Genomic DNA, 24,281 nt, shown 5'->3' with positions numbered 1-24,281 from the left:
CATGACGACGAATGATCGAGTCAATACTGTGATATTGGCAACAACAACAATTCTACAATAGCAATTCTACAATAAATGCAGACACAAAACCAAGAAGGTTGAATCTCCTTACACAACCGAGAACAGACAGACCATGCCGACAAGATTGCGATCACGCCCCGATTCACGTGCTACAAACAGTTTTTATCTATATGCACGTAGTACGAACAGAATTCAACATAGAAAAAAAGTGGCTACATTCGTCGTCGTACGTTTTTTGAAGCCAGCCGAAGAATGATCAAGCATGCTGTGACAGAACCAACCTCCCGCACAGTCGTTTCTGTAGCAGGATAGCTGAATTTTGTTGGACTCGTGCCCTCGATCCGTTTTGCGATCGCACGACGACCGTACGACCATCACACAACGTACGTGAACATAGCCTCCTTCGAAGACTTGTCAGGCGGCGGCGTTGATTTTTTTCGGGGAGCGATGCGAGTTACTAGTATGCCGCGGAGGGACGGTTTTGCTGCCGATGGAGTTTTGCTGGGGAGAGACGGTTTCGGAAAAAAAAAAGTCCCTCTGTGGTCGCGTCGCTCCCCGAATAAAATTACGCCACCTCACAAGTCTGCGAAGGAGGCTACCTGAACGGGCCTAGATCCTTCGTCACAGTCACGATAATGGCCAGAACACATGCTATGTACTACCGTAACAAAATTAGTCTCCTTCGCAGACTTCTGAGGTGGCGGCGTTATTTTTTTTTCGGTGAACGACGCAAGTTATGCCGCGGAGAGACGGTTTCCTCAGTTCGCCTCTCTCCCCGGCTAAGTCCCTCGGCGGCATAACTCGCGTCGCTCCCCGAAAAAAATAACGCCGCCGCCTCAGAAGTCTGCGAAGCAGGCTATAACAAAAGGACGTACGATACATGTTCCAGAGAAGCCATATCGCTGCAATGCAGAATGTTTTGAACGTCACTTGATACAAACAACATGACAAAATCCTACCTGTCTCTCTGATCCACGTTCCGAGTGATTCCCATGTGTCCACAGACGTTCCAACATCGACCAGTGATCACATCCAGTGTTGAAACATATCCGTTGGCTCCTTCAAAACAACTTCGCGTACAAACGAATCAACACAGTCAAGAGTTGGACGGAATCATATAAAAAAGCCACCATCCAGTGGCGGTGAAGAAAACAAACCAGCCCCGTTCTGCCCAGGGGGTCCTGACGACTACCGGAGTAGTAATTACCGAGTTGGAAGAGCTCGGACCGGTTTTCTAGTAACTGATAGTTGTCTGGCATTGTTTTCGTCATTTCCGTAAGTTGGTAAATGTGATAAACAAGGTTCTTAGGACAAAAGAGCTCAGAGACTACTACAAAATTTTGCAAAGGCTGGATATTTTGTCTTCCATATATATTTCCAAGAAGTATTAGGGCTCAAAATTCCACCTGCATATATATGCAGGTTAGTGCATGTACTCGTAACACTGGAGCTGTGCAAGTAACTCTTATGTCTTAGGTCATTTTTCATGTTACCTTGTAGGTATGCTGAAAAGGGATTTCTAGCCATGAATTTGAAACTTTTACGTTTCAAATTCAATTTTGAAAGTCCTCTTTAAAAAGAGAACATTCAAAATGATTGTCTAATCTCAAAGTAAGTACAATTCTATATCTAAACCTAGCTCCAATACACCTATTTCTGCTTTATAATTATTCTTTTCACTTTTTGAAATAGTTCATAGATCAATCGGACCAATCAACCAACAACCTGCCGAATTAACGTCTATATAGTTCAATGCTAAAAGATCTAGACGCTCAACAATGGCTTATACTTGAACTATATTTCGTTGCTTTTTGGCCATCTTGGATCACAGCAATACAGTTTTAAAATTGCAATTAATTAAAACAAACAAGAAACGTTAGAATTACACTGTAAATGTAACAAAAAGTGACTAATGTCTTCACATGGGTGACCACAGGAACAGGCTGGACTTGAAACTAAATTACGAGAGAATAGGCTTTGGTTTAGACTGTGTGTACCGAGCCGAAAACAAACGTGTAAGTCATGCTTTCTTGCGAACGTTCCTCCTGGCAATAGAAAATTTTATTGCTCGACAACTTTACCGGGTACAGTGTATGGTAAGTGAACAATTGTTATCATCTTACATGTCTAACAGACAAATCTACAATAACAAGGATGACACTCAAATTATACTAATGCTCTAATAGCTCGTAAATAATATGTTCGATTTTTTTCTGTGTGCTGTATTAAAAATACATAACATCGTCTCGCTAGCAGAGAACTATATACAAATTGGCCTGATTGGTATGATGATATATGATATATGATCATAACACATATGATCATCGTATCCAAGCCTGTAAACAGCTAAGGCCACACCGTCTTAATTTTATGGATGACATCCTCTGAAGACCCTCAAACTAGTGCACGCGGGCGGATGAAAAAAAATTCCAGCCAAAGATGAAAATGCTACTTTTACACCACGGAGCTTTTATCACTCCTTGGGAAAACAAAGCTGGTATTGTGAATTTGCCACGTACACGACAAGCCGGCACATGCTGGTTTTTGCGGAATTTATGAATCGGCACTGTACGTATGTACTGAGTTCTTGAGTCGTGGAGCCTGGGTGCCCGGCTCCGTATTGTCGCTAACTACCCAGGTCTAGAGCCAGGCCTAGAGCCAGGCCAGAGCCTCGGTGGACGTGATTTTTTTTTTTTTTTTTTTTTTTAGAACAGGCAAAAATCAAAGCGCGCGCGGATGTCATCCATAAATTAATTCGGTGTGGCCTAACAAATCCAGGTGATATCTAAGCACATACAGCAGGTGGAATCTTTTCAACCTGTCGCTTCGCTACTCTTTCATTTTCCTGGCTAATTACCTGAAAATAATCGCGCTTTCTCCTCTGTAAACAAAGAATGGCTCGGTGAGAAAGATAATCACAAGATAACGTCACAAAGTGTGTCATCATTCTATCTTGTGAGTCTAGTTAATTAAATGGGAGCTGATCAGCACGCTCTAGTTCTTTTATATACGCACAGTCCGCAGTTTGGCTCAAGTCCCTGTCACACATATATAAAAAAATCCCCTACAACCAAAGGTTTTTTCCATTCCGTCCTAAGGCCATGGTGATTTGATTATGTGGATGACATCCTCTGGGAACCCCAAAACTGATGCGAGCGTGCGAATAAAAAAAGTTTGGCCAAAAAGAAAAAGTTGTTTTCATTATGAAATCTACGTGGTTACGAAGGTTGAACAAATGACACAGAATATGATATGGCAATAGTCTACGCTTCAAATTTATTTCTTTACATTTTCGTCTTTTTCGATTGATTTTGGCATTCTGGCATTCCTCCTTATAATCAAATCAATATGGCCAAATGATATTGAAGACGAACATTCTATTATGGATTGTCCACTATATGATGATAAATGTACAAAGCTGTTCAACATTCTTTCTGCTTGCTTAACGGAATTTGTTACATTCCATGCCATAGATAAATTCTATTTCATTCTAGAACCCTTACGGTGTACAAATAGGTAAATGTATGAAAGCATGCTAAGATCTAAGAGCAAGTAGTATAAGTTGATTCATCTATTAATTTTGTTGTACCCACGTATCTGTCTATATGTCTACATGTAGTTAACTTGAAAGTCGTACAAAGCGATGCAAACAGGCGTTCAAAGCCTCACATCTACTTGGAGATGACGTCAGTGGAGGTCAGTGCACTCCCTTGCCACCCGTAAGGCCACAGTAAGTAAATTTCATGGATGACATCGTTCGCAGACTCCAAATCTAATGCGATAGGGCAAAAAAAACAAGGCGGGCCAAAAAAAGATTCCTACAATTTCAAATTTTGACATCATGAACCTTATTAAACAAGAAATGATACCAGTCCTATTTTGTGTTAAGCTTATTGCCAACTATTACAACATTCATTTCTTTATAATAAACAACTTTTAAAAATAAAAGTTTTTAATCATTGCATAAATGGTTTTGATTCAATGGGAACATCACATATACACAGCCACCATCACATATATAAGGATTGAAATACATCACTGCATCAAAGTAACAGACAAAACAATAAGTCAGAGCTTTGTCTTGTCTCCTCTCTTCATAGTTATCTGCCACCCACGTTCCGGCATGACAACAGACATCAGTGCACATTTTCGGCATGTTGACCATTTTCAGAAGGCAACAAAATTTCTTTTTTTTTTCCAAAATCAGGCGAAAATTAATGCGTGCGCTGATGTCATCCATAAAAATTACTTGTTGTAGCCTAACAGCTAATAACACAGTACATTTGTACAAAGGCATACCGAACTATCTAGGACCAAAGGGTATGCCAACAACAATATCACACGGTAGTACATAAAAGAGGGGCTTTTTGACCCCAAAGTGGACTTAATAATGTTGTTTACCCCTGAGGTTAATCAAATTCGACTTTATCAGTATTTGACTGACACGTGCGATCTGTTGCCATGGTAACGGACGTATGAGTGGAGTTATATATAGACTATGAACTGTTGTGGTATGTGTGACCTGACCACATTACGCGGCCAGAAAAAAATAACAGAACAGAGCTCTTTGCAGGCCACTTCCTTAATTAGTTGCTACACTGTAAAAGTTTAGATGGTGGAACGGCCGTCTCTTAGTCAATCGGCTGTTTGACAATATGCTCTGCTAGCTTAGTACAGTATACGCCAATGATGTCGTCACTGTGTTATATTTGGTCTTCTGTAATTGTGCTCGATTTTTGAGGCAGTTTTGTTCGACATTTCTTTTTAGAAAAAGGAGCTGTTTCTATCGAAACTTGATAAATCTACGGCGCAAACAACAGACTGAGATGCTAGTCTGAAAGTAAATATCGTTCCGGACCTTGGTCTTACTTTGTTACTGACGCGTACGCTTGGCCATGGGGTCGCCGCTTATCAGAGATTGGAGGCGACGTGTGCTTGGATGGTTGAGCTGAGATCGGTGGTACATGTAGCAGTGTTCTGATTTGGGACAGTGTGTACTTGGATAATTCAGAGATCGGTGGTACTTGAAGCAGTGTTCAGATTGCAGGAAACAGCCAAAGATCGGTGGTACATGTAGCAGTGTTCAGATTGGAGGAAATAGCAATTCAAAGATCGGGTGGTACTTGACGCAGTGTTCAGATTGGAGACGACGTGTACTTGGATAGCTCACAGATCGGTGGTACATACTCGTAGCAGTGTTTAGATTGGAGTCAACGTGTGCTTAGATAATTGAGAGATCGGCGGTACATTTAGCAGTGTTCAGTTTGGAGACAGCAAGTACATGGATAATTCAGAGATCGGTACCGGTGGTACTTGAAGCAGTTTTCCGATTGGAGACCGTGTACTTGGATAAATCAGAGATCGGTGGTATACGTACATGTAGCAGTGTTCAGATTGGAGACAACGTGTGCTTGATTCAGAGATCGGTGGTACATGTACTAGTCTTCAGATAGGAGGAAACAGCCAAAAATTGGTGGTACTTGACGCAGTGTTTAGATTGGAGACAACGTGTAGAGATCGGTGGTACATGTATCAGTGTTCAGATTGGGGACAACGTGTACTTGGATTATTCAGAAATCGGTGGTACATGTACTAGTCTTCAGATAGGAGGAAACAGCCAAAAATCGGTGGTACTTGAAGCAGTGTTTAGATTGGAGACAACGTATAGAGATCGGTGGTACATGTACCAGTCTTCAGTATTATGGCGTCTGCTGCTATGTTGGACAGACTTTGGCAGGCCGTGGAGCGGGGTGACGGTGAGCGGGTACGGGACCTGTGCGCCAGGGGACGGCTGGACGTGAACGGGGTCCATTCTCCCGGCGACCGGGACGGACTGGGGTGTGAGGACACGCTACTGTGCAGGGCCGCCGAACTCGGGCATATCAACATAGGTTTGTTGTTTTCTTCAACCCCTAATGCTGAAGTCACATTTCCAAACTGGGGCCCTACCGGGCTGTTTCGATTAACGAAAAATCAATAATGTTTACCAGTTATATATTACGCAAATATGTTCATTAAGATTTAGTCAATGTTTTGTGCTTTGCTACCTCATACTTTTCGTTCCACAAGCCAGCCAGACCAGGCTCCGCTTTGGAACTGTGACCTTAGTGTCTAGATTTTATTTAAGAGGAACGAAAAGGCGATATGTTCTTAACAGTTGACATGCCTTTAGCCTACCAGGCGAAGATATATAGAAAGACATACATGTACATACTAGTTACACTTTCTAGATCCAACCATTTATGATGGTGAAATTTCTCCTCTAGCGTAAGGAATGATTTCATTTCTAGTATAAATCATACTGCTACAACGACGTAGCATGGGCTAGTACTTGGGGGGGGGGGTACATACATATGCGGTAAATAGAAATTTGAGGACGTCGAACTTTCGCCGATTCCAATCGTGCAAACACTGATTTCAATCACACAATTACAAGGATTGGTGCGTTTGTTCCGTTATCTGCATTTAGCCGTCAGTCATCAGGGCTGGAAATACTGGGTGCATGTGCACCTTTAATAGTTCACCAAAATTTGGAGCTGTGCACCCAATTTTTTCTGTGCATCCAAATATTTTCGTAGGTTTACGTATGTAGAGATGTTCAATGTATATAAAGCAAATTCTTAAGTTAATAATGACCAACAAATTGTCAGAAAAATAGTTTAGAAACGAAACGTAGTTAGTTTTTGCAGACATTCTACTTATTTAACATCTTATCTTATATGATGCACCCCTCAAAAAAATTCTGTGCACCCAATTTTTTTGCTTGGACGCACCAGTGCACCCATTCCCAAAAATGAATTTCCAGCCCTGGTCATGAATTTTCATTGTGGTTTCGTTTGATTTTTACTTCCGGGACGGAAGTCTTGTTATGGGTGCCCCAGTGCAGGTTTTTGTGTATCTGTCCAAGTGGCAACGTACGGTTTTGTGGAGGGTGGTAGGTGATTTGGGCAGTTGATGTACAGGGAGGTTAAGTGTTAAGGTGGCCCAGCACACACAGGGCTGGTAAGTGCGCGGTGTATGGAGGAATTCAGGATGTGGTGTGATACCCGATTTAATTACATCATACTATACGCTCACGAAAACACAAAACACTTCCAGGTGGTCTGGGAACGTCAAGGTTACGAAAACCCCAAATCCATGTACTTGACTGAAATATTGTCTGAAATCTTCGCGTTTTCTTGTTTTCTTTTCTATCTGCAGTGAAAACGTTGGTTTCAGCCGGTGCGAAGGTAGATCAACCAAGTGTGGTGGGCACCCCGCTATCCAGGGCCATCTCTAGAGGACAACTCGCGACGGCCAAGTTTCTCTTACAGGGCCTGCGAGCCGATCCAAACGCCCGGGACAGGTGTGGACACTCCCCGCTCTACAGCGCCGTTGCCCTGCGGTGGTCGGCTCCGTACGTCCGCCTGCTGGTGGACCACGGGGCCGACGTGAACGGTAGATGCCCGTCGGGGTCGTCGCCTCTCCACTGGGCTATCGTGGGGAAAGACCGAGACACGGTGGAGATACTGATCAAGCACGGCGCGGATGTGGAAAGTGTTGGATACAGCGGGTTTAGCGTGCTGCACTGGGCGGTTAGAGCGAGAAACACAGCCGCAGTGGTCATGCTCTTGGAAGCCGGAGCGTCGCCTAACTGTCAAGACATGTTCGGAGAAACGCCACTCCATTGGTCAGCGAGACAGAACAAAACGGACATCCTGCTCCTATTGGTCGAAAGTGGGGCAAATATGCAAATAAGGAACAAGTTTGAAGAGCGGCCGTACAACGTGGCGTTGCCAGGCAATATGGAACTGATCAAAGTACTGATGGTGAAAATGGCGCGAGGTCAGATAGGGGGATCCCCGCGTTGCCTGGATACGGTTGCCAGGTTACCGAAGTTACGGCTCCCGAGGCTCAATACAAGTTTTAATAGCAAGAATTTTTGGGTTCCCCCGACGAGCCAGCACAGATATAAAACACCAACTTTATTTAAGACAGGACGAGAGAAGAGCCGAGAGGGTACCAGCCCTTCTGTATTTGACAGGACCCTCATGTTTTGATAGCCATGCCTTCATCAGGGGTGCCAAAGTATACATTGCAATTTTACGGTATACAGTGCAATTTACTAGTATACAGTGCAATTTTACGGAATACAGTGCAATCGTATTAGAATACAGTGCAATTTTACTAGTGACGTTGAATCACGTGACTTGGACCCGGCGTTCCCTGCTTTCCCTACTTTCTCGGTTTCAAGATGGCGGACGCCGCTAACTCACATACTTCTGTCTTTTTTGAGCGAATTCGAAATGATCCCTGTGTAGTAACATGCCCTGTGTGTAGTATGTAGTAATTTGACTAAAAGTCTATCTATGAGAAAGGTCCAAATTCGCTCGAAAAACACAGAAAGATGTGAGTACGCTCCGTCAGCGGCGTCCCTGGAAAGCCGGGCCCAGGTTACGTCATTTACTAAAATTGCACTGTATTCCCTAAAATTGCACTGTATACTAATACGATTGCACTGTATTCCGTAAAATTGCACTGTATACTAGTAAAATTGCACTGTACAAAATGTATACCGTAAAATTGCACTGTACATTCTGGCACTCCTGTTCATAATTTTCTTGAAACTAGGATCGCTAACTTTGGACGGTTTTGATTCACTTTGAATGTTTGACTATTTAAGTGGACATGGCTACGTCAATAAGTATTGTTCGTTTATTCATTTCAATATCAATAGCAATGTGTGATAAACGGGTCATCTTTATTCTGCCTGAACACGCGTACTCAAACAGTGATCTTACTTTAAGCAAGAAATACATGTACTTGAAAACCGGGCCGGGGACCAAGATGGGAATAGCTGGTTAAGTGGCGTAAGTGTGATGACGATGTGGGACTGAAATAATTGGTCACCTTGGCGACTTGAATTTGACTAACTCGGGACTAAGTAATGCTAATAAAAGTGGGCTTAGATACACAATTGTCGTGTTTTTGGTTTTTCTTTTAATGCCCACGATCATGATAATGATGATTCTGGTATACTCATTAACACGAAGTGAGGACAGTCAAAGGGCACAAGGTTGGTGACATGGCAGGATTCGAACCCGGGACCTCTTGGATCCTAGCCGAATGCTCTGCCGTTACTCCACACGACTATATCACAAGCTTTTTTTCTTACGGAGCATTTGTAACAGTTTATAAGCGGTTACGTGCGTCACTTCTTGCTTCATTCGGCCAGGCTCAGTTTCCACCCTGACATCTGCTTGGTTTTCATTCATATGGTAATGTATCCATGTTACCAAACCGTGGAAAATGCACATGTCTTAATTGATCGCCCAATCGTTTGACAATTTTTGATCGCTTAAAAGTTATTTTATCCCTGACGTCATCTTGAGTGACGTATCGGTACTTGCCACCCCTCCCGTACGAAATGGACTATTCCCATGACGTGTCCCGTCCCGTGATCATTCGTAGTTCTAACATTCATTAACTCCAATATCAATAAAGTTTGACAAACGGCTCTTCATCATATTAAATTTAACTAATCCATCTGAATAGGTGTGAGGTATACTCGTATTGTAACCTTTCCTTATTTTTCTTATTTTTACGATGGTTGATCGCTCCATGGATTAATCAACTTTTGATCGTCGAAAAGCTGTTCGAGCTCGATCTCTGATACTGTCTTGCCATATTATTACCAGGCTTTTGAGTGACGTATCGATACTTCGGCTTTGCCACCCCTCCGGTACGAAATGGACGGTTCCAATGACGTGTCCGTCTCATGACCATTCGTGGTTCATGACGTCACAGGTGCCAAACGGTACAAATAGAGGCGCACGCTGACTAGTAGTACTTGTGAGTGTTACTGACTACCAAAACCTTGCCATTAATTGTCCACGAACACTATAATAGTAGAAGTAAAAGCAACCTTAAGAGTTCGAAGAAGTATTCCAAGATGTTTCACGACCGTAAGCTGGCCAACCAAGCGGCGAAGGCGCACAGGGTAAGTTGTGTGTTTTTGTATTTCCGGGTTTGCGACACGTAGTAGTAGTGTAGATGTCTACTTCATGTGGCGTAGATTTGATGTCTAACTTTACGAAACTGACCTGTACTGCAATGTTGAAGTCCATACGAATACATTAGTAAGTGTTTGATCACTGACTGAATAGGGAAAACGGGTAATTTACTACCACTCAACAGGTGTCCACCTGTAACAGGTGGATGATATTACTGATCCATGCTTGCGGGAACTCATTTCGTTTAGACCGTCAGTTTACCTTGAAAATTTACATGCCCGTAGCCAGGGAGGGGGGTCCTTTGAAATCGTCTCAAAAACGCATGAAATGCAATTTCAGAAGGTTCAATGTTCAAAATTTTCCGAGGGAGCATCCCTCAATACCCCCTAGGAGGAAGCTCGAACCTTCGGCGCTTGATAATCCATCGGATAGCAGGAAGAACACCCCCCCCCCCATCCCCAAACAAAATCCTGGCCACGGACATGATTTACATAACACGATTATCAAGGATCACCAAAGGACAGTCAAACGTTTGTAGACATGTTAACGATGCGACGTTTCCCCGTTAATGAAGCCCCTGCCACACACACATGTAGCCGAGTATGGCCTCCCAAACACGCCCCCTGGAAATAGGTCGGGAAATGTGTCAGAGCAAGGTTGGCTGGTGTTCGGCCAGGTCGGCTACTGTCCGGCTGTGCCAGCAATTTTAACCTAAATTCGGGCGTGGACGGGAGGTTTGGTCATGGTTGGCTTGTTTTCGGGAGTACTGAGAGGTCGGCAGTAGTCCGGGACGTGGCTGTCAGTCAAATTTGACTACAAATTTAACTCAAATTCGATTTGATTCGTATCGAAAGGCAGGTGTGGCCTAAATCTGGTCAGGCTGCTCCCGAACTTCAGCCAACCAAGATTGATAGTCTGAAAAGGTTCTAACTATGTGACAGGGTTTAATGTCCACTGTTTGCAAGCTGATTGGGGTCAGTTATTTGTGTCAAAGGTCAGATTATTTACCTGTGAAACAACATCCCGTTTACCTGCTAAGCTTTAGTAGGTGGTGTTGCCGGATGTATAGACATACTGCTGCATGGCTAAAGTAAGGCCATGTTGATTTGATTTTATGGATGACATCCGCGCGCGCATGAATTTTAAACCATGCTGTAAATTGTACAAAACAGTTGCAAAATGAGCAAATATATACCGTAGGTTGAAAAAAAAATGGAAAACGATACCAATGTCGTAATGCAAATAAAATCAAACGAAAAAGAAGAAAATGTAAAGAAATGGATTTGAAGACTAGATTATTCGCCAAACCATACTCTGTGTCATTTGTTCAACCTTCAAAACCACGTACATGTAGATTTGATAATGAAAGCAACTTTTTTTTGGCCAACCTTTTTTTATCATCGCATCGCATCAGTTTAGGGGTTTCCAGAGGACGTCATCCATATAATCAAATCAACATGGCCTATACAGAAAAACCAGAGTTGTAGCCGTTTCGCCCTGGGAACACTCACGGCCTGGCTGTGAACTTTATTTGAACCGTTTCCTTGTAGCAAGAGGTCCGTGCGGAGAGGAAGGAAGCTCAGCTGCACGCCAAGGCTGCTCACGCCGCCGCTAGGGGGAACGTGGTCAGGGCGGTTAAACTGGAGGTGAGCAGGAACTGTTTTACATATAAATACTATCAAAACTTCCTGCTCGCTTCTTAAAGATTTTGGCTCAAATGTTGAGCAAAGGCCTAGCCTGGGTATCACCCTATTCCTGAGAACCTAATGTGTATAATGTCTGTGTTGGAACGATACACAAAATGCACATATACGGCAAACACTAGTACTATCATAATTTCTTTACTGAAATCCAACTTAACGCAAGGGAAAACTCGTCATTTTTACCGTAAGATCGGTCTTTATTATAATTTTGCAAGTAATTTCCCTGCATTACATGGGGTAACTTAAAGGTAAAAACCGTATGCAATTCTTGTTAGAAGTCTAGATATAGACACTATCTTCTTGACTCTACCAGGCATAAGAAGCTACAAACTGCACTTTTTTAAGGACCAACTCCCCTGGCATGTTATCTATCTATTTTGCCAATTGCTACTCTTGTCAGTCGCTTACCGAAGCCTGATAGAGCCAAACTGTTATTTATGATATGGGAGCGAGCAGAAAATTGCGCGTAAAAATGGTAGTTTTGGTAACTGTGTATAATTTATTTTAAGATAAACGTGAGAATAGGGCAGGGAGGTGTTTAAATGTCTTTTTTATTATCTTATCGTAAAAATGTTTCCTTCTGCATGTGGTTCTGCATTTTTATTCCGCTTCCTTGTACACATGCATGGCAATGAATTGATTTATAATATAAAAACTTCCTAGTTGTCTTAAAGATTTTGGTTAGAATGTTTAAGCCTAGAATTAATGGAAAACTTACGTTTACTTGTTTTCAACAGACTCAGGCTGCAAACGTGCACAACCGGGCTGCAGGGGCGCATGCGCGGGAACAGGCGGCCCTGGCAGCCATGCATCACAATCATCATCATCATCACCCACATCCTCACCACGGCCCGGCGGTAGTGCACGTGCACGTATGTTTGTTTGTTTGCTTGCTTGCTTGTTTGTTTGTTTGTTTGTTTGTTTAGGATCTGCATCAGTGTGAATTTCACACCACTCTTCCTGGAGTCCGTAGTGAATAATAAGATAGATATTTGGACCATCGCACACCGGGGCATGCCCCTACTTTTTTTTCAAAAGGTGTGGTGGGTTCTTTAACGTGCGTGGGGTGTGTCCCTCCCCAAACACGGGACCTCCATTCAACGTCCTATCCTAGGGACGTCCCTAACCAAAGCTAGGTACTCATTTGCACCTGAGTGAAGTGAGGAAAGTCGTGTTAAGTGCCTTTCCCGAGGGCACATGATCGGTGACAAGGTAGGATTCGATCCCGGGACCTCTTGGTTCAAGGCCGAACACGCTACCGCGGCCGCTACGCCACACGACCCCACGTGGGTGTCTTTCAACTTGTCCGTACAAACCTGAACACAGCTCTCACACAGAAAAAATAAACTGATATACCCATTAGATATATATCAATCGGTTTTCGCCTATTTATTTCATAGCAAGGCGGCTGGGCTGCCCCTTCAACATGTAAGAGTTGATTTCCAAGGGGGCCAGTAGTACATACTCGTACAAGGCATATTACTTATAATATTCTTGTCAGGAGACAACGGTGGACTAATTAATAACTACTACATTATCCATCTGGTCAGCAATATTGTCCATTGTATGATGATAAACACACAAAGCTGTTCAACTTTTTTTTTGCTTGCTCAACGGAATTTGTTACATTTCAAACTATCGTTAAATTCAATTTCATTTTAGAAGGTAATAACTCTTAGTGTGTACAAATACTAGTAGGTAAATATATCAAGGAATATTTAGACCTTAGATCAAGTAGTATAAGTTGATTCATCTATTGTTTTGTACGTAGGTCAATTTTGTCGTACCCACGTTTCTGTATGTCTGTTTATGTGTCATAGGTCATGCCGGGGTCATCCTCCTTCGCAGGGCTAAAATCCTCCGGTTCCCTTCCGGTTTTAGCCCTGCTATTTACCGCTGACAGTTTGACTTCTGGTGACGTCACCGCCAAACTGCTGTCAGCCAATCAGAGAATTTGCGCACCGAGCTTTGCGCAAAAACCGCAAAGGTCGCTGGGAACCTATTAGCCAATCAGGTTACATGTTGGGACAGGCCAAGATGGCGGCTATTACAGATACTAGAAGTTTCGTGCGAGCCGTGCAAGATTTATTTGGAGTCGAGCGGCTTCGTGAGCATCAGCAGTCGATGCTACGGGCGCTGCTTGATGGCAGAGACGTTTTTCTGAGTGTGCGGACAGGAGGAGGGAAGAGCCTGTGCTATATGACTATCCTATATGGGCTTCCCAGCAGCGGCCAAAGCCCTGGCCAAAGCCGAGACAGAGTTAGGGCAAGCCCCCCGACATCTGATTGGTTTGTGCCAAATAAGGCAAGCTCATGAATTATTTATAAGTGACGTCACCAGAAGTCAAACTGTCAGCGGTAAATAGCAGGGCTAAAACCGGAAGGGAACCGGAGGATTTTAGCCCTGCGAAGGAGGATGGCCGGGGTTCACGTCGATGTTTTATTTTACTACAGCACACACACGTGACCACCACACCCCCACTCAATTACCCGACAGGCACTGCGGCCCCACCTCCTGGTAAGTTTCAACTGATCTAAATCTTCATTAGGGAAAATAGTCTTGTAAAACGTGCAAGTTAAAACTTTTGATCCAAATTTTTTGATACAAAGAAGTTCTTTCGCCTAGAGCTTTCGACCAGTCACGTTGGTCGTCCTCAGTAGACTAACCCAGTGAAGCTTGTCGACATGTGGTTTTCTTTGAAGAGTTGTAGCTTGAAACATGGCTTGCGAACATTATCACGAATGCAATCTTGGCTTGTTGTTAAGCCGTTGACTATAGGCTCAATAAACATTTATCGTGTCTTTTTTTCCTCTATAGCTGTATGTTGTAACATGATTCACCTTTTAACTTTCATCCATATATAACCTTCAAATGAAACACAGCGGTGAATTAATGGCACATTCTGACTTGTCTCGATATGATTCAAACATTAACATTCTCACGCTTGCATGGAATATGGTCAATATGGCTACCGATATTAATAATCAAATTTGCTTTGAATAAAACAACTGAGTTAAATAGTTGCAACATACTATCGGATGATAAATAAAGCATCAATTTTTCCCTCACATCCAATTCTACAGGACCAGCTCCCTATCCGGGCACCCAGCCCGTTCCACCGCCACCGTACCCGGGAACTCAGGCGCCGGCGTACCCCGCTGCCCAGCCGGCTTACCCCGGGACCCAGCCCGCTTACCCCGGGACCCAGCCCGCTTACCCTCCCGGGACCCAGCCCGCCTATCCACCTGCCTACTCGGCACAGCCAACCTACCCTGGATACCCGCAACACTAAACGGACTGTACAGTTGTGTTTACCTTTCAAAAACATACAGTATCCGATGCAATATCTGCTTATAAACATGAAATAATACTGGTCATGGAAATCTAATAATACTACGTTGTCATGTACGTATATTTATGACACACCTAGCTTGTAATTGCATGCTTGGTCTAACTGTGCCCGCTTTAAAGCTGATAAAATAACCTACAAGTTCTCAAAACATGCCTGAGCATCAACAAGTTTTAACATATCATTTTTTACCGTACAAACCAAGATTAAGGAGATTTTGGAGGCTGTGTAAGTGGCTTCTGCTGAGCCTAGTCTTTATCATATATACATGTATGTGAAAATTATGCGATATGTCTTTATGTTGCTAGTTAATAGTAGCCTCTACCAGGCTTCAGGAAGCGGCTAGAATGAATAGAATCTGGCCAAATAGACAGGTAACATGACAGGGGAGTTTGTCCGCTAAAGAGCAAACTGTCTCCCGTAGAACTCTTTAGCTAACCGACTCCACTCTGTACTTGTATTAGCCTCCTGTGCAGGCTTCGGGCGGGTGGGAGTTTTGATACTGTGTTTTGTAGAGTTTTTAACGCGTTCCATCCGCCCACGGGTATCAAAACTCCAATCCGCCCGGAGCCTGCACAGGAGGCTAACTTGTATAGGCTAAGCTTCTAGTGCTGAACAAGTAAAGCATCGCTAATCTCCAAGCAGATGTTGAGGGGAAAGATCGTCACGTTTTCTGACGGCCTGCTGACTTCTCTGAGAGGCCAGGCAGTCAGGGACGCCAGGCCATCGGTAAGCGTTACTATCTTTCCCCTCAACATCTGCTTTGAGATTAGCGATTCTTTACTTGTTCAGTACTACATGTATAAGCCTAGCCATGTATCTGCTTGGAGATCAGAGTTTCGGGTCCAAAAATACTCTTTATCTACATGAGAGGTAACAGCCTTGACTGTACAGTTTCACGATTGTGCCAATAAATCACCGAACTTCTCTTCGACCTTCAAGTCTCAGTGTTGATTCTTAGGCAATGGGAATGTGCAAGAAATTAGATACTAGTAGCTGAAAAGTAAGGCATTGGTACTCACTAGGGTGCAATTACGCTTAGGACCGCTAGGTGCGCATTTAATCAGGATTTGGTGGTTTTAAAGTTGGCCAAACGAAAACAGCATAGAATGGCAAAAGGAATTAGGGTAAAACATTTGCCACATGCCAAATTTTAACCCTAACTTGTCATTTTTTGCACACACACACACGCACGCACGCACACACACACACACACACACTATTGTGTCATCCTAAAACTACCCTTTGAAAGTGTCATGGCTAGTTTCTTTTATCCAGCGTCTCAAAACAAAACTTTATTGAAGGGGGGGTTTGGCTAAAAACAGATAGATATTGGCATTTTTCTATTGTAAACTACAAATAAACGTTTATCTTATTTCAAGGATTTGGATGTCTTTGCACCACACACACACACACAGACACACATTCAAAACACACAATAATTGAAATCTGAACCCAAAAGTTTCATCACTGGGGCATATACAAGGTATAGCCTCTCCTTTATTATAACTCAGGAACATCAAATTGTCATCTTTCCAAACATGCAAAGATCATGGTTATCAGTCTTCATATCAACACAACATTTCACATGGCATGGAGCCTTGTCTGACACACGGTTCTGTTGAGCATTATTTTCTTCAGGCCACCTCAGCTTTTAAAAAAAATCAACGCAACATAATTCTTCTTACTTCCATGGCACTGACTCTTAGTAAGCCAATGATCATGCTTGTGCTTCGATTTCTAAACTGACAGTAGCCTTCACTCGAAAAATCATGTACTCATAGAGCCAGTGCTATCTGAATTAGGCAGTGCCTTTAGTTGGGTGAAGTAGCAATGATTGTATAGACAACTGTCTACCATGTTCTATAACTGGAGAAGAGTCATGAAGGCAGCAGCACAGAGCATGCCCAGGCTGGCATGGACAACAGCACTGCCAGAAGCTGTAGAACAGAAAAAAAAAGGTAATCAGAGATGGCAGACTTCACACACTTACCCATCTACAATTAGCAATCTTTCCTGTCCCACAAACAAAGATAGCAGCAGTATGACATGATTTATGGCATTACTGTATGCATTATGTACATTAAGAATTGATATGAATTATGTAAATTTGGAATTGAAGAAACAAACAGACATGCAAACACACAATTCAATCTTGGGGTTACAGGTGCAAAGTTCATGTACTTTTGCAAAACTGGTGTCAATGCTTCTGCACTTTGCATCAAAACTGCTAGGGGTCTCTCAGGTGAGTTGTAACTTCCAACACAAAAATATTACCTGACCCAAGGCCTGACCTTACTACTAGTATTCCTGCCCTCTAAACAAATTTGTAGTAGAGCATTTCACCTTTTCTGATAATAGTAGTATGTATAAGCAGTATGTTTCCCATGTTTCAAAATCAACTTTAGATCATGTATGCCAATACAGGTCTCAATATACCCACCCTGAACTTAGAAATTGCAGAAAAAGAATTTAAAAAACAGTTATGAATTTGAATTTCATTACGAAAACAGGAATGGGTCATTTCAAGCCCTGCAATGGTGGGGGGGGGGCAGTCAAGGACTGTATTGAATTGCCAGTGCTGAATTATTATTAGCATTTTCATCTTTATCCTACATGACAGTGTCATAATATTTTTCTCTGTTTTCAGAAATTAGAAAGTTGTTAAACTAGCCATCCCACCCCCACCCTCCCAAGATTGGAGTGGGATTGTTACTTACTTGTTGTTGCATCGGTGGCAGAGGAATCAGTAGCAGTGGTGAGGGTATCAGTTGTTTGTCCGCTAAGAAAAAAAAAAAAACAACAAAAGACTATCAGGTCATGTCAGTTTCAACAACTCGTTATAAAAAATCAGGTTACTGTTAGGTACAGGACAGAAATACCCGCACAGCTCCAATTTTCCTGCACTTAGGTGCATATACACCTAGTACTTCGAGCCATTTTTTGAAAGATTTTGCAACTGATCTCATCTTGATTTGATTACGCATATACAATTTTTATTGGCCAATGCCTGAAGGATTATCAAGCTTAAGGAAGCGCTATTTTTGCAACCACCGAAATATTTCACTAACGGTCCGTAGGTTTTCAAGTGAACGGCAAATATTGTTCGGCCACACCGACTTAATTTTATGGATGACATCCGAGCGCGCATTGATTTTCACCTGTTCTCAAAAAAAAAAAAAGATCACGTCCTCTCCTCAGAGGCTCTAGGCCTGGGTAGTCCATAATTTTGTACGTAGTTAGCGACAATACGGAACCGGTGATAAACCTGGAGGACGGCACCCAGGCTACCGAAGCTCCACGGCGGCAAGAACTCAGTATATACGAGCGTACAGTGCCGATTCATAAATTACACAAATAGCCGGCGTGTGCCGGCTTGTCGTATACGTCGCTATTAGTAACGTTAAGTACTGCTGCAAGTTCACAATACCAGCTTTGTATTCCTGTTGTTTTGTAGCATTTTTATCATTGGGGGTCTTCAGAGGATGTCATCCATAGAATTAAGGTGGTGTGGCCTTAGTGGCAAGAATGAAAAAAAAATTTCTGACTTACCAGCACTGCGAGGCGACTGCAACAACGATGAGAACGATCAACAGAATGCGGAGGCTCTTCATGTCGAAATTCTGGACTCTATGTTATGAAAAAATGGATGGAAAAAGGCAGTATAACGTTAACAGAAATTCCACTGGTGCACCCACCCTTGTTTGACATTTTCCCGCCAAAACCGAGCCTGCCCACAGACGACGAGTTGCAACATTGTGAGTGTCCCAAGAAAACAGGCCGTTAAATAGGAAGATTTTAAACTGTGTTTCTCTTACTCAAACAAAAATAATGTTCCTCAGTATTTCTCAATCAACGTCACTACAAAAATATTCACTTTCAGTCATCGGGTCAGTTTTAATGTTGATACGTGCCTCAAAATCTTATTTAATTACTAACGTTACCCTGCACATAAGATTACAAGGGACACATGTTCTGAGTTACTTTGAAATTACATATTCTGTACTAGAACTACGACAAGCATGAAATTTAGTTTAAAAGAAGACATGTTTCTGCCATGTCAAGCATTGCCATCTCGGAAAAATGCAATCATTTTTAAATTTTGGAGACAAAAAATAGCTGTAGGCTGTAACGCTACGTAAAACTAAGAGAAAAGATACGTTCACAATCAACTCCTACATGTAAATGACGGTTATGTTAGCCTGTAAGAAAAATTCTAGAGCATTGTTCTACATGTAAATCTTGTAAAATAAGACTTACTTGATTCAGGGATGTAGAAAAGTCGTCAAAGTAGCAGCGGTTGCAAAACACGTCTGTTGTCGTTGGATGTCTGCTCTGCAGTGGTAACGCACATGCTCCGTGAGACGCGAGCTTCTACTACTAATTATGCAGTTACCGTGGAGACGGTGAAGTCCACCAAATGTGATCGTTACAAGTTTGTAGATAGCCTCCTGTGCAGGCCTCTGGGCGGTTGGGAGTTTTTATACTCTGCGTTTAGTAGAATTTTAACGCGTTCTTTTGCCGGCCATCCTACAACCAGCCTCCCAGAGATGGTTTGTACCCGACACGGATACGTGGGTTGTAAGATCGCCGACAAAAGAACGCGTTAAAAATTCTACGAAACGCAGAATATAAAAACTCCCACCCGCCCAGAGGCCTGCACAGGAGGCTATCCATAAACTTGTAACTGCTTAAGCTTGATATTGGTGGATATATTTTCAGGGTAATGTAGTCGCTGGCCTGGGAAATATTTCTAAGGGGGGAGTATGGGAGCCCCGGCATACAAATAGGATGGTACCCAGGCTAACTATATTTGTTTTGACTTTTGGCTCACAAAAAAGGGAATATTTTCTTGCAAAAAAATCTAAATTAACTAGAGTACGAAAATATCTTGTTAATCAGTTTATTAGTTTGGTATCGGTTTCTTCGTACTTGACAACCGTGTTATATGGTGAAAAGATTTCTCAGAAGGAATTGTAATGTTGTTTGTATGTGACTGAGGCAATGTGATGACGTCACGACGCGTACCAACTTTAACTGCAGTACCAAAGCAATACGACAGGAGGCTGAATAACACCGTTGAGGAAAACCTTCCACAGCAGTCGGCGCTAGCAGACTACACCCCTATAAGTGAACGACCTAGAGCACGCACTTTGGATGAATGGTGCATGTGCACCCAGAAGGCATTCTACCACATCAAGATCCCTTTGAGAAGCCGAACCATGTGTCACGCGCGTTTAACAAGGTTAAGCAGACCTGATGAGGTTAAGGACGCACTGCACGTATAGTCGTAACAGCCTGGTGCTCAGTCTATCGCGGTTTGGGCGGGCTCCATTCGGGCCTGTAGACATTTCCCCGCCGCATAGTTCAACTGTAGGCTCCCCGGGTACCCTTGGTAGTTTTACGAAGAAAAACATGTTTTGTGCTAAACATAGTGTCATTCAGCTCAAGTGGATACTAGTAATTAATGGCCGAAGGTCGGTTGTGCAACACCACATGACGACACAGACGACAAGAAAAGTATAGGTCCAATTTACACTAGGCTGGCGGTGTCGCAGACTTCCCGCTGAGCTGTCTTACGTCTTCTCTGAAGTTGACGTACGACAGGTTATAAAACGTCGTAGGATATCTCAGTCCTGTTTCTACCACACAGAAAAAATGCACAAACACACACACACACACACACACACACACACACACACACACACACACACACACACACACACACACACACAAACACACACATATAAGCATAATAGAGCTATGCTTCCACGGGCTTAATTGTAATTTGCGATACAATTCAATGCGAAGACAGTCTGTCTGATCACTGACAAACCATTAACCAAAATGTCAGATCACATCTGTTGATGACCTTCCGACATTTTCATGGGTGCGGGAACTTCTGAGCTATTCTGTAAGATACTCGCCATACCTTTGTTGCTAGGCAACCCCACTGACGTCGGTTGGAGGCGTGTATTTAATCATGCCTTTCCTCCAATCAGCTTCGGTTTTAGCCTGATAATTGAAACGTCTAGATCTTCAAAGGTTGAATACGTCTAGCTGAAGCTCGAGCCGGAGCCCCGCACTTCTGGAGCGGTGAGAAGTGGTGACACCACTGCGGAGGTTTTCTTCGCGCCCGCTACACAACGCCGAGTTTTGGGATCAACTACGAAAAGAAGAAAATCGCATGGTAAGATCACGATCCCGTTGACTTGTAGACTGCATGAGGATATAATATTTCTATTTCTATCCGCAACATTTGTACTACCTGCCAGAAAACACATTCTGCGGGAAATCTGAGGCATAAAATTGGCAAAGATCTTTTAATTTTGTACTGTGAATGTGAACACATATACCTACAGTGACACATATACCAGCAAGGTAGGTACATCCACATAGACATAGGCACCAAGGATACGACACGGGTCTAATTAACATTTGTGACAGATCGACTAGCCTAGCTAGCCGCAAAGCTACGTTGACCGGTATCATAAGTGAAATCTCTATTATACCTATAGCTAAGTAAAACGGCAGTTAGGAAAGGGAACAGCACAGCATATGTTACGAATGGCTGTTTTGTATGCTACGTCGAGGTTTTGTCTGTCAGTGTTCTTGTGTCCACTGAATTCGCTCCCTCGCACAAGTGAGCAATCTTCATTGCAAATGTCTGGGCGGGATGTCGCAAGAATTATCACGTCTGCCATGCCTGCCAATCATGTTAACACTTTATCCAATAAGAGAGCGAGATGTGTTCACGTGACTACAGCTGGGCGTGGCTATGGGAAGGCCCGACCGGTTTCTCTGCTCTGTGTGTGACAAAAGAACCCCATGCTGAAAGATCTTATGATGGATGTTGGATCGAGCAAAGGCCATGTACAAACTATGCAGATCAGCAATTAAGCTGACAAAGTTGTCATTAATCAACTGTATAATTGCATCACTTCACGGAGGCGAAGTTAGTGAAGTGCACTTAGTTGTGTCGACACAATGACTTTGCAAAATATTGTGTCATCCTAATGTATAACACAGCTACCATTTGAATGTCTCATGACTAGATTGTTCTAACTTACACAAGTACGTTTTTTATTCAACGACTGAAAACACAACTTGACTGAAAGTTTTGCTAAAGACAGATAGATATTGGTATTTTTCTATGGAAACCTAAATTTTTGTCTTGTTAAAGGATTTGGATGTCTTGCAGCAAGTTGCAGGGCACCACACACACACACAAACACACACACACACACACACACACCTCAGTTTGTCATTTAGTTAAGTTTTGGTTGTCTCACAGGCTAGAGTCGCTCGATTGACATACAGCAAAACGTATTCTTTCTACAGAAGATGGGCAGCTTTTACCTTCCCACAGTCCTATGCGCCATCGCGTTGCTGATTGTGGGAACGAACGGTCAAAGTGAGTCTTCTCTGTTGTACTTTTTCTTGGATTTGTTTGGCATATGCATTGACCATGGAAGACAGTAGGTTGGGCTACAGTTAGATATAGCTTCACTGCCTTGGCCACTACAATAGGTGTTGTCAGTGTTTTTGGATCTAATTGCTTTGTATATACATGTAACAATGTCCAATATAACGTTACCCTCAAAATTTATACTGGTAACATTGAGACATGTGCTGTTTAGTTTGAAGTCCGACATTTTAATACGTATACATGTAGTGGCAATTCCAAATTGCCAGAGCCTTCTTTCAAAGAGTTGAAATTTACTGTGTAAATGATTCACATCTCAATCATTCAATATTAACCACAGTGCTGACTTAGCTCCTCTGTAACACCCCTGCTAATTGCTTAGGTATTACTGTTATTGATAGGATGTTGGAATAATTTTATTCACCTTGGTGTATCTATGGTTGTATAACGCCTTACGATGGTAGTTTTGTGGTTCCTGCCTGTAGGTTGTAACACGGGTAGTACGTACTACAACGGCCACTGCTACTGGTTCTCCCCGTACGGACTGAACTACGCCAGCGCCAGGACCACCTGCCAGTATTCGGGCGGCCGACTGGCCGTCATCCCGGACTCCGCGACCAACACGTGGATTCAGCAACAACTCACGGCAGCATCTGCACCGTAAGGATTTAAACATTCACGTGGTCCTTACAACTCATTCATTCTACCAACAGTTCCTCTTCTCTAGGTCTCAGTATGGATTTGCGCTATCTTGACACTTTCCGATCCAGTATCCTCCAGTAAGTCAGTTCCGTCAGTTCGTAAGTATCCTCTTACGAACTGACGGTGATCTCTCACTATCACACTCACTCTTACCCACTTACCTTTCACGCCATTGCTCTCCAACGATTCAATCCTAGCCTCTATTTGTTAGCTCCATCTCTTATGACCTACAAAAATTGAGGTATTGCTTCTCTCTCTCTCTCTCTCTCTCTCTCTCTCTCTCTCTCTCGAGCGCACGCTCTCTCTCTCTCTCTGCAGAGAAGAATGAAGAAAAGGACGCAGTCACAATCATACAGGATTTAGATATTTCACCGAGGTCTGAGAACTCCGGATTATTGTTAGTCACTCACATTCACTCATTTAAGGTTTCACTCACCTATGCCATCATTTTGTTCATTTAACTATGTTTATCTTCACAGAAGGAAAACATATTGTTTTTGATCTGTTTCTTCTTCCTCTTCTTTTTCCTCTCCAAACAAATAAGATAAGGTCAATAGCCTGAACCGGACGTCTGTCACCATGGTGTCCCCCAGTGTTGGATTTAACATCATGTTGCAAGTTTACAGGGATTTAGGATTTAGACTCTTGTATGTATGTATGTATGTATGTATGTATGTATGTATGTATGTATGTATGTATGTATATGTGAACGTGTTTGAGTAAAAATTAACAGAGCAGACCATACTTGAAGGTAAACATTATGCATTTGCTTTGCAAATGTCACCTTTCTAGTTCCCGTCTTCATCTCATCCATCCTCCCTCTCCTTTTAACTCACGTGCACAGGCTTTCCAACTCATTCCCCTTTCCATACTACAGGAGCCATTGGATCGGACTTGATGACCTGGGGAACGACACCACCTTTGTGTGGGCGGTACGGAGCTGACAGCCGGCAGTTTTGAAGACTGGAAGGATCCCTCCGGGAATGCCCAGAGCAGGGACTGCGTCATCCTGGATGCCGGCAGCCAGTACCAGTGGGCCGTCACGGAGTGTGCCAGAAGGCCGCAACGGTTCATCTGCCAATCCGACC

At 43.0% G+C, this 24,281-nt stretch overlaps 3 protein-coding genes and 1 long non-coding RNA gene across 4 annotated transcripts in view; 2 read left to right on the top strand and 2 right to left on the bottom strand.

Moving 5' to 3' along the window:
* LOC109470092 (polycystic kidney disease and receptor for egg jelly-related protein-like) overlaps positions 1–1,129 on the bottom strand; it is a 40,080-nt gene extending 38,951 nt beyond the window's left edge. Inside the window, exon 1 of the mRNA XM_019768872.1 lies at positions 981–1,129. Within this exon, the coding sequence (XP_019624431.1) occupies positions 981–1,015 (35 nt within the window). The 5' untranslated portion in view covers positions 1,016–1,129. The remainder of the gene's footprint in view (positions 1–980) is intronic.
* Positions 1,130–5,722: 4,593 nt separating this feature from the next.
* On the top strand, positions 5,723–8,060 carry LOC109470091 (ankyrin repeat and protein kinase domain-containing protein 1-like). The gene is made up of 2 exons (XM_019768870.1): positions 5,723–5,912; positions 7,222–8,060. Exons 1-2 carry the CDS (start codon positions 5,723–5,725, stop codon positions 8,058–8,060), a joined length of 1,029 nt encoding a protein of 342 aa, XP_019624429.1.
* A 1,733-nt stretch (positions 8,061–9,793) lies between these two features.
* Positions 9,794–15,999, top strand: LOC109470299 (splicing factor 3A subunit 2-like). Its single transcript, XM_019769215.1, has 5 exons — positions 9,794–10,000; positions 11,564–11,659; positions 12,454–12,588; positions 14,170–14,233; positions 14,800–15,999. Exons 1-5 carry the CDS (start codon positions 9,953–9,955, stop codon positions 15,006–15,008), a joined length of 552 nt encoding a protein of 183 aa, XP_019624774.1. The 5' UTR covers positions 9,794–9,952; the 3' UTR covers positions 15,009–15,999.
* Positions 16,000–16,537: 538 nt separating this feature from the next.
* LOC109470311 lies at positions 16,538–19,423 on the bottom strand. Its single transcript, XR_002140243.1, has 4 exons — positions 19,326–19,423; positions 18,618–18,695; positions 17,786–17,847; positions 16,538–17,005 (listed from the first exon to the last, which is right to left on the bottom strand). It is a non-coding gene; the product is annotated as an uncharacterized LOC109470311 (long non-coding RNA).
* Positions 19,424–24,281: the final 4,858 nt, after the last annotated feature.

This window comes from Branchiostoma belcheri, unplaced genomic scaffold, assembly GCF_001625305.1.
Source record: "Branchiostoma belcheri isolate BF01 breed outbred unplaced genomic scaffold, Haploidv18h27 scaffold22, whole genome shotgun sequence".
NCBI lineage: Eukaryota > Metazoa > Chordata > Leptocardii > Amphioxiformes > Branchiostomatidae > Branchiostoma > Branchiostoma belcheri.
Note: the sequence above shows the minus strand (reverse complement) of the source record. Positions and strands in the feature narration are given on the sequence as shown.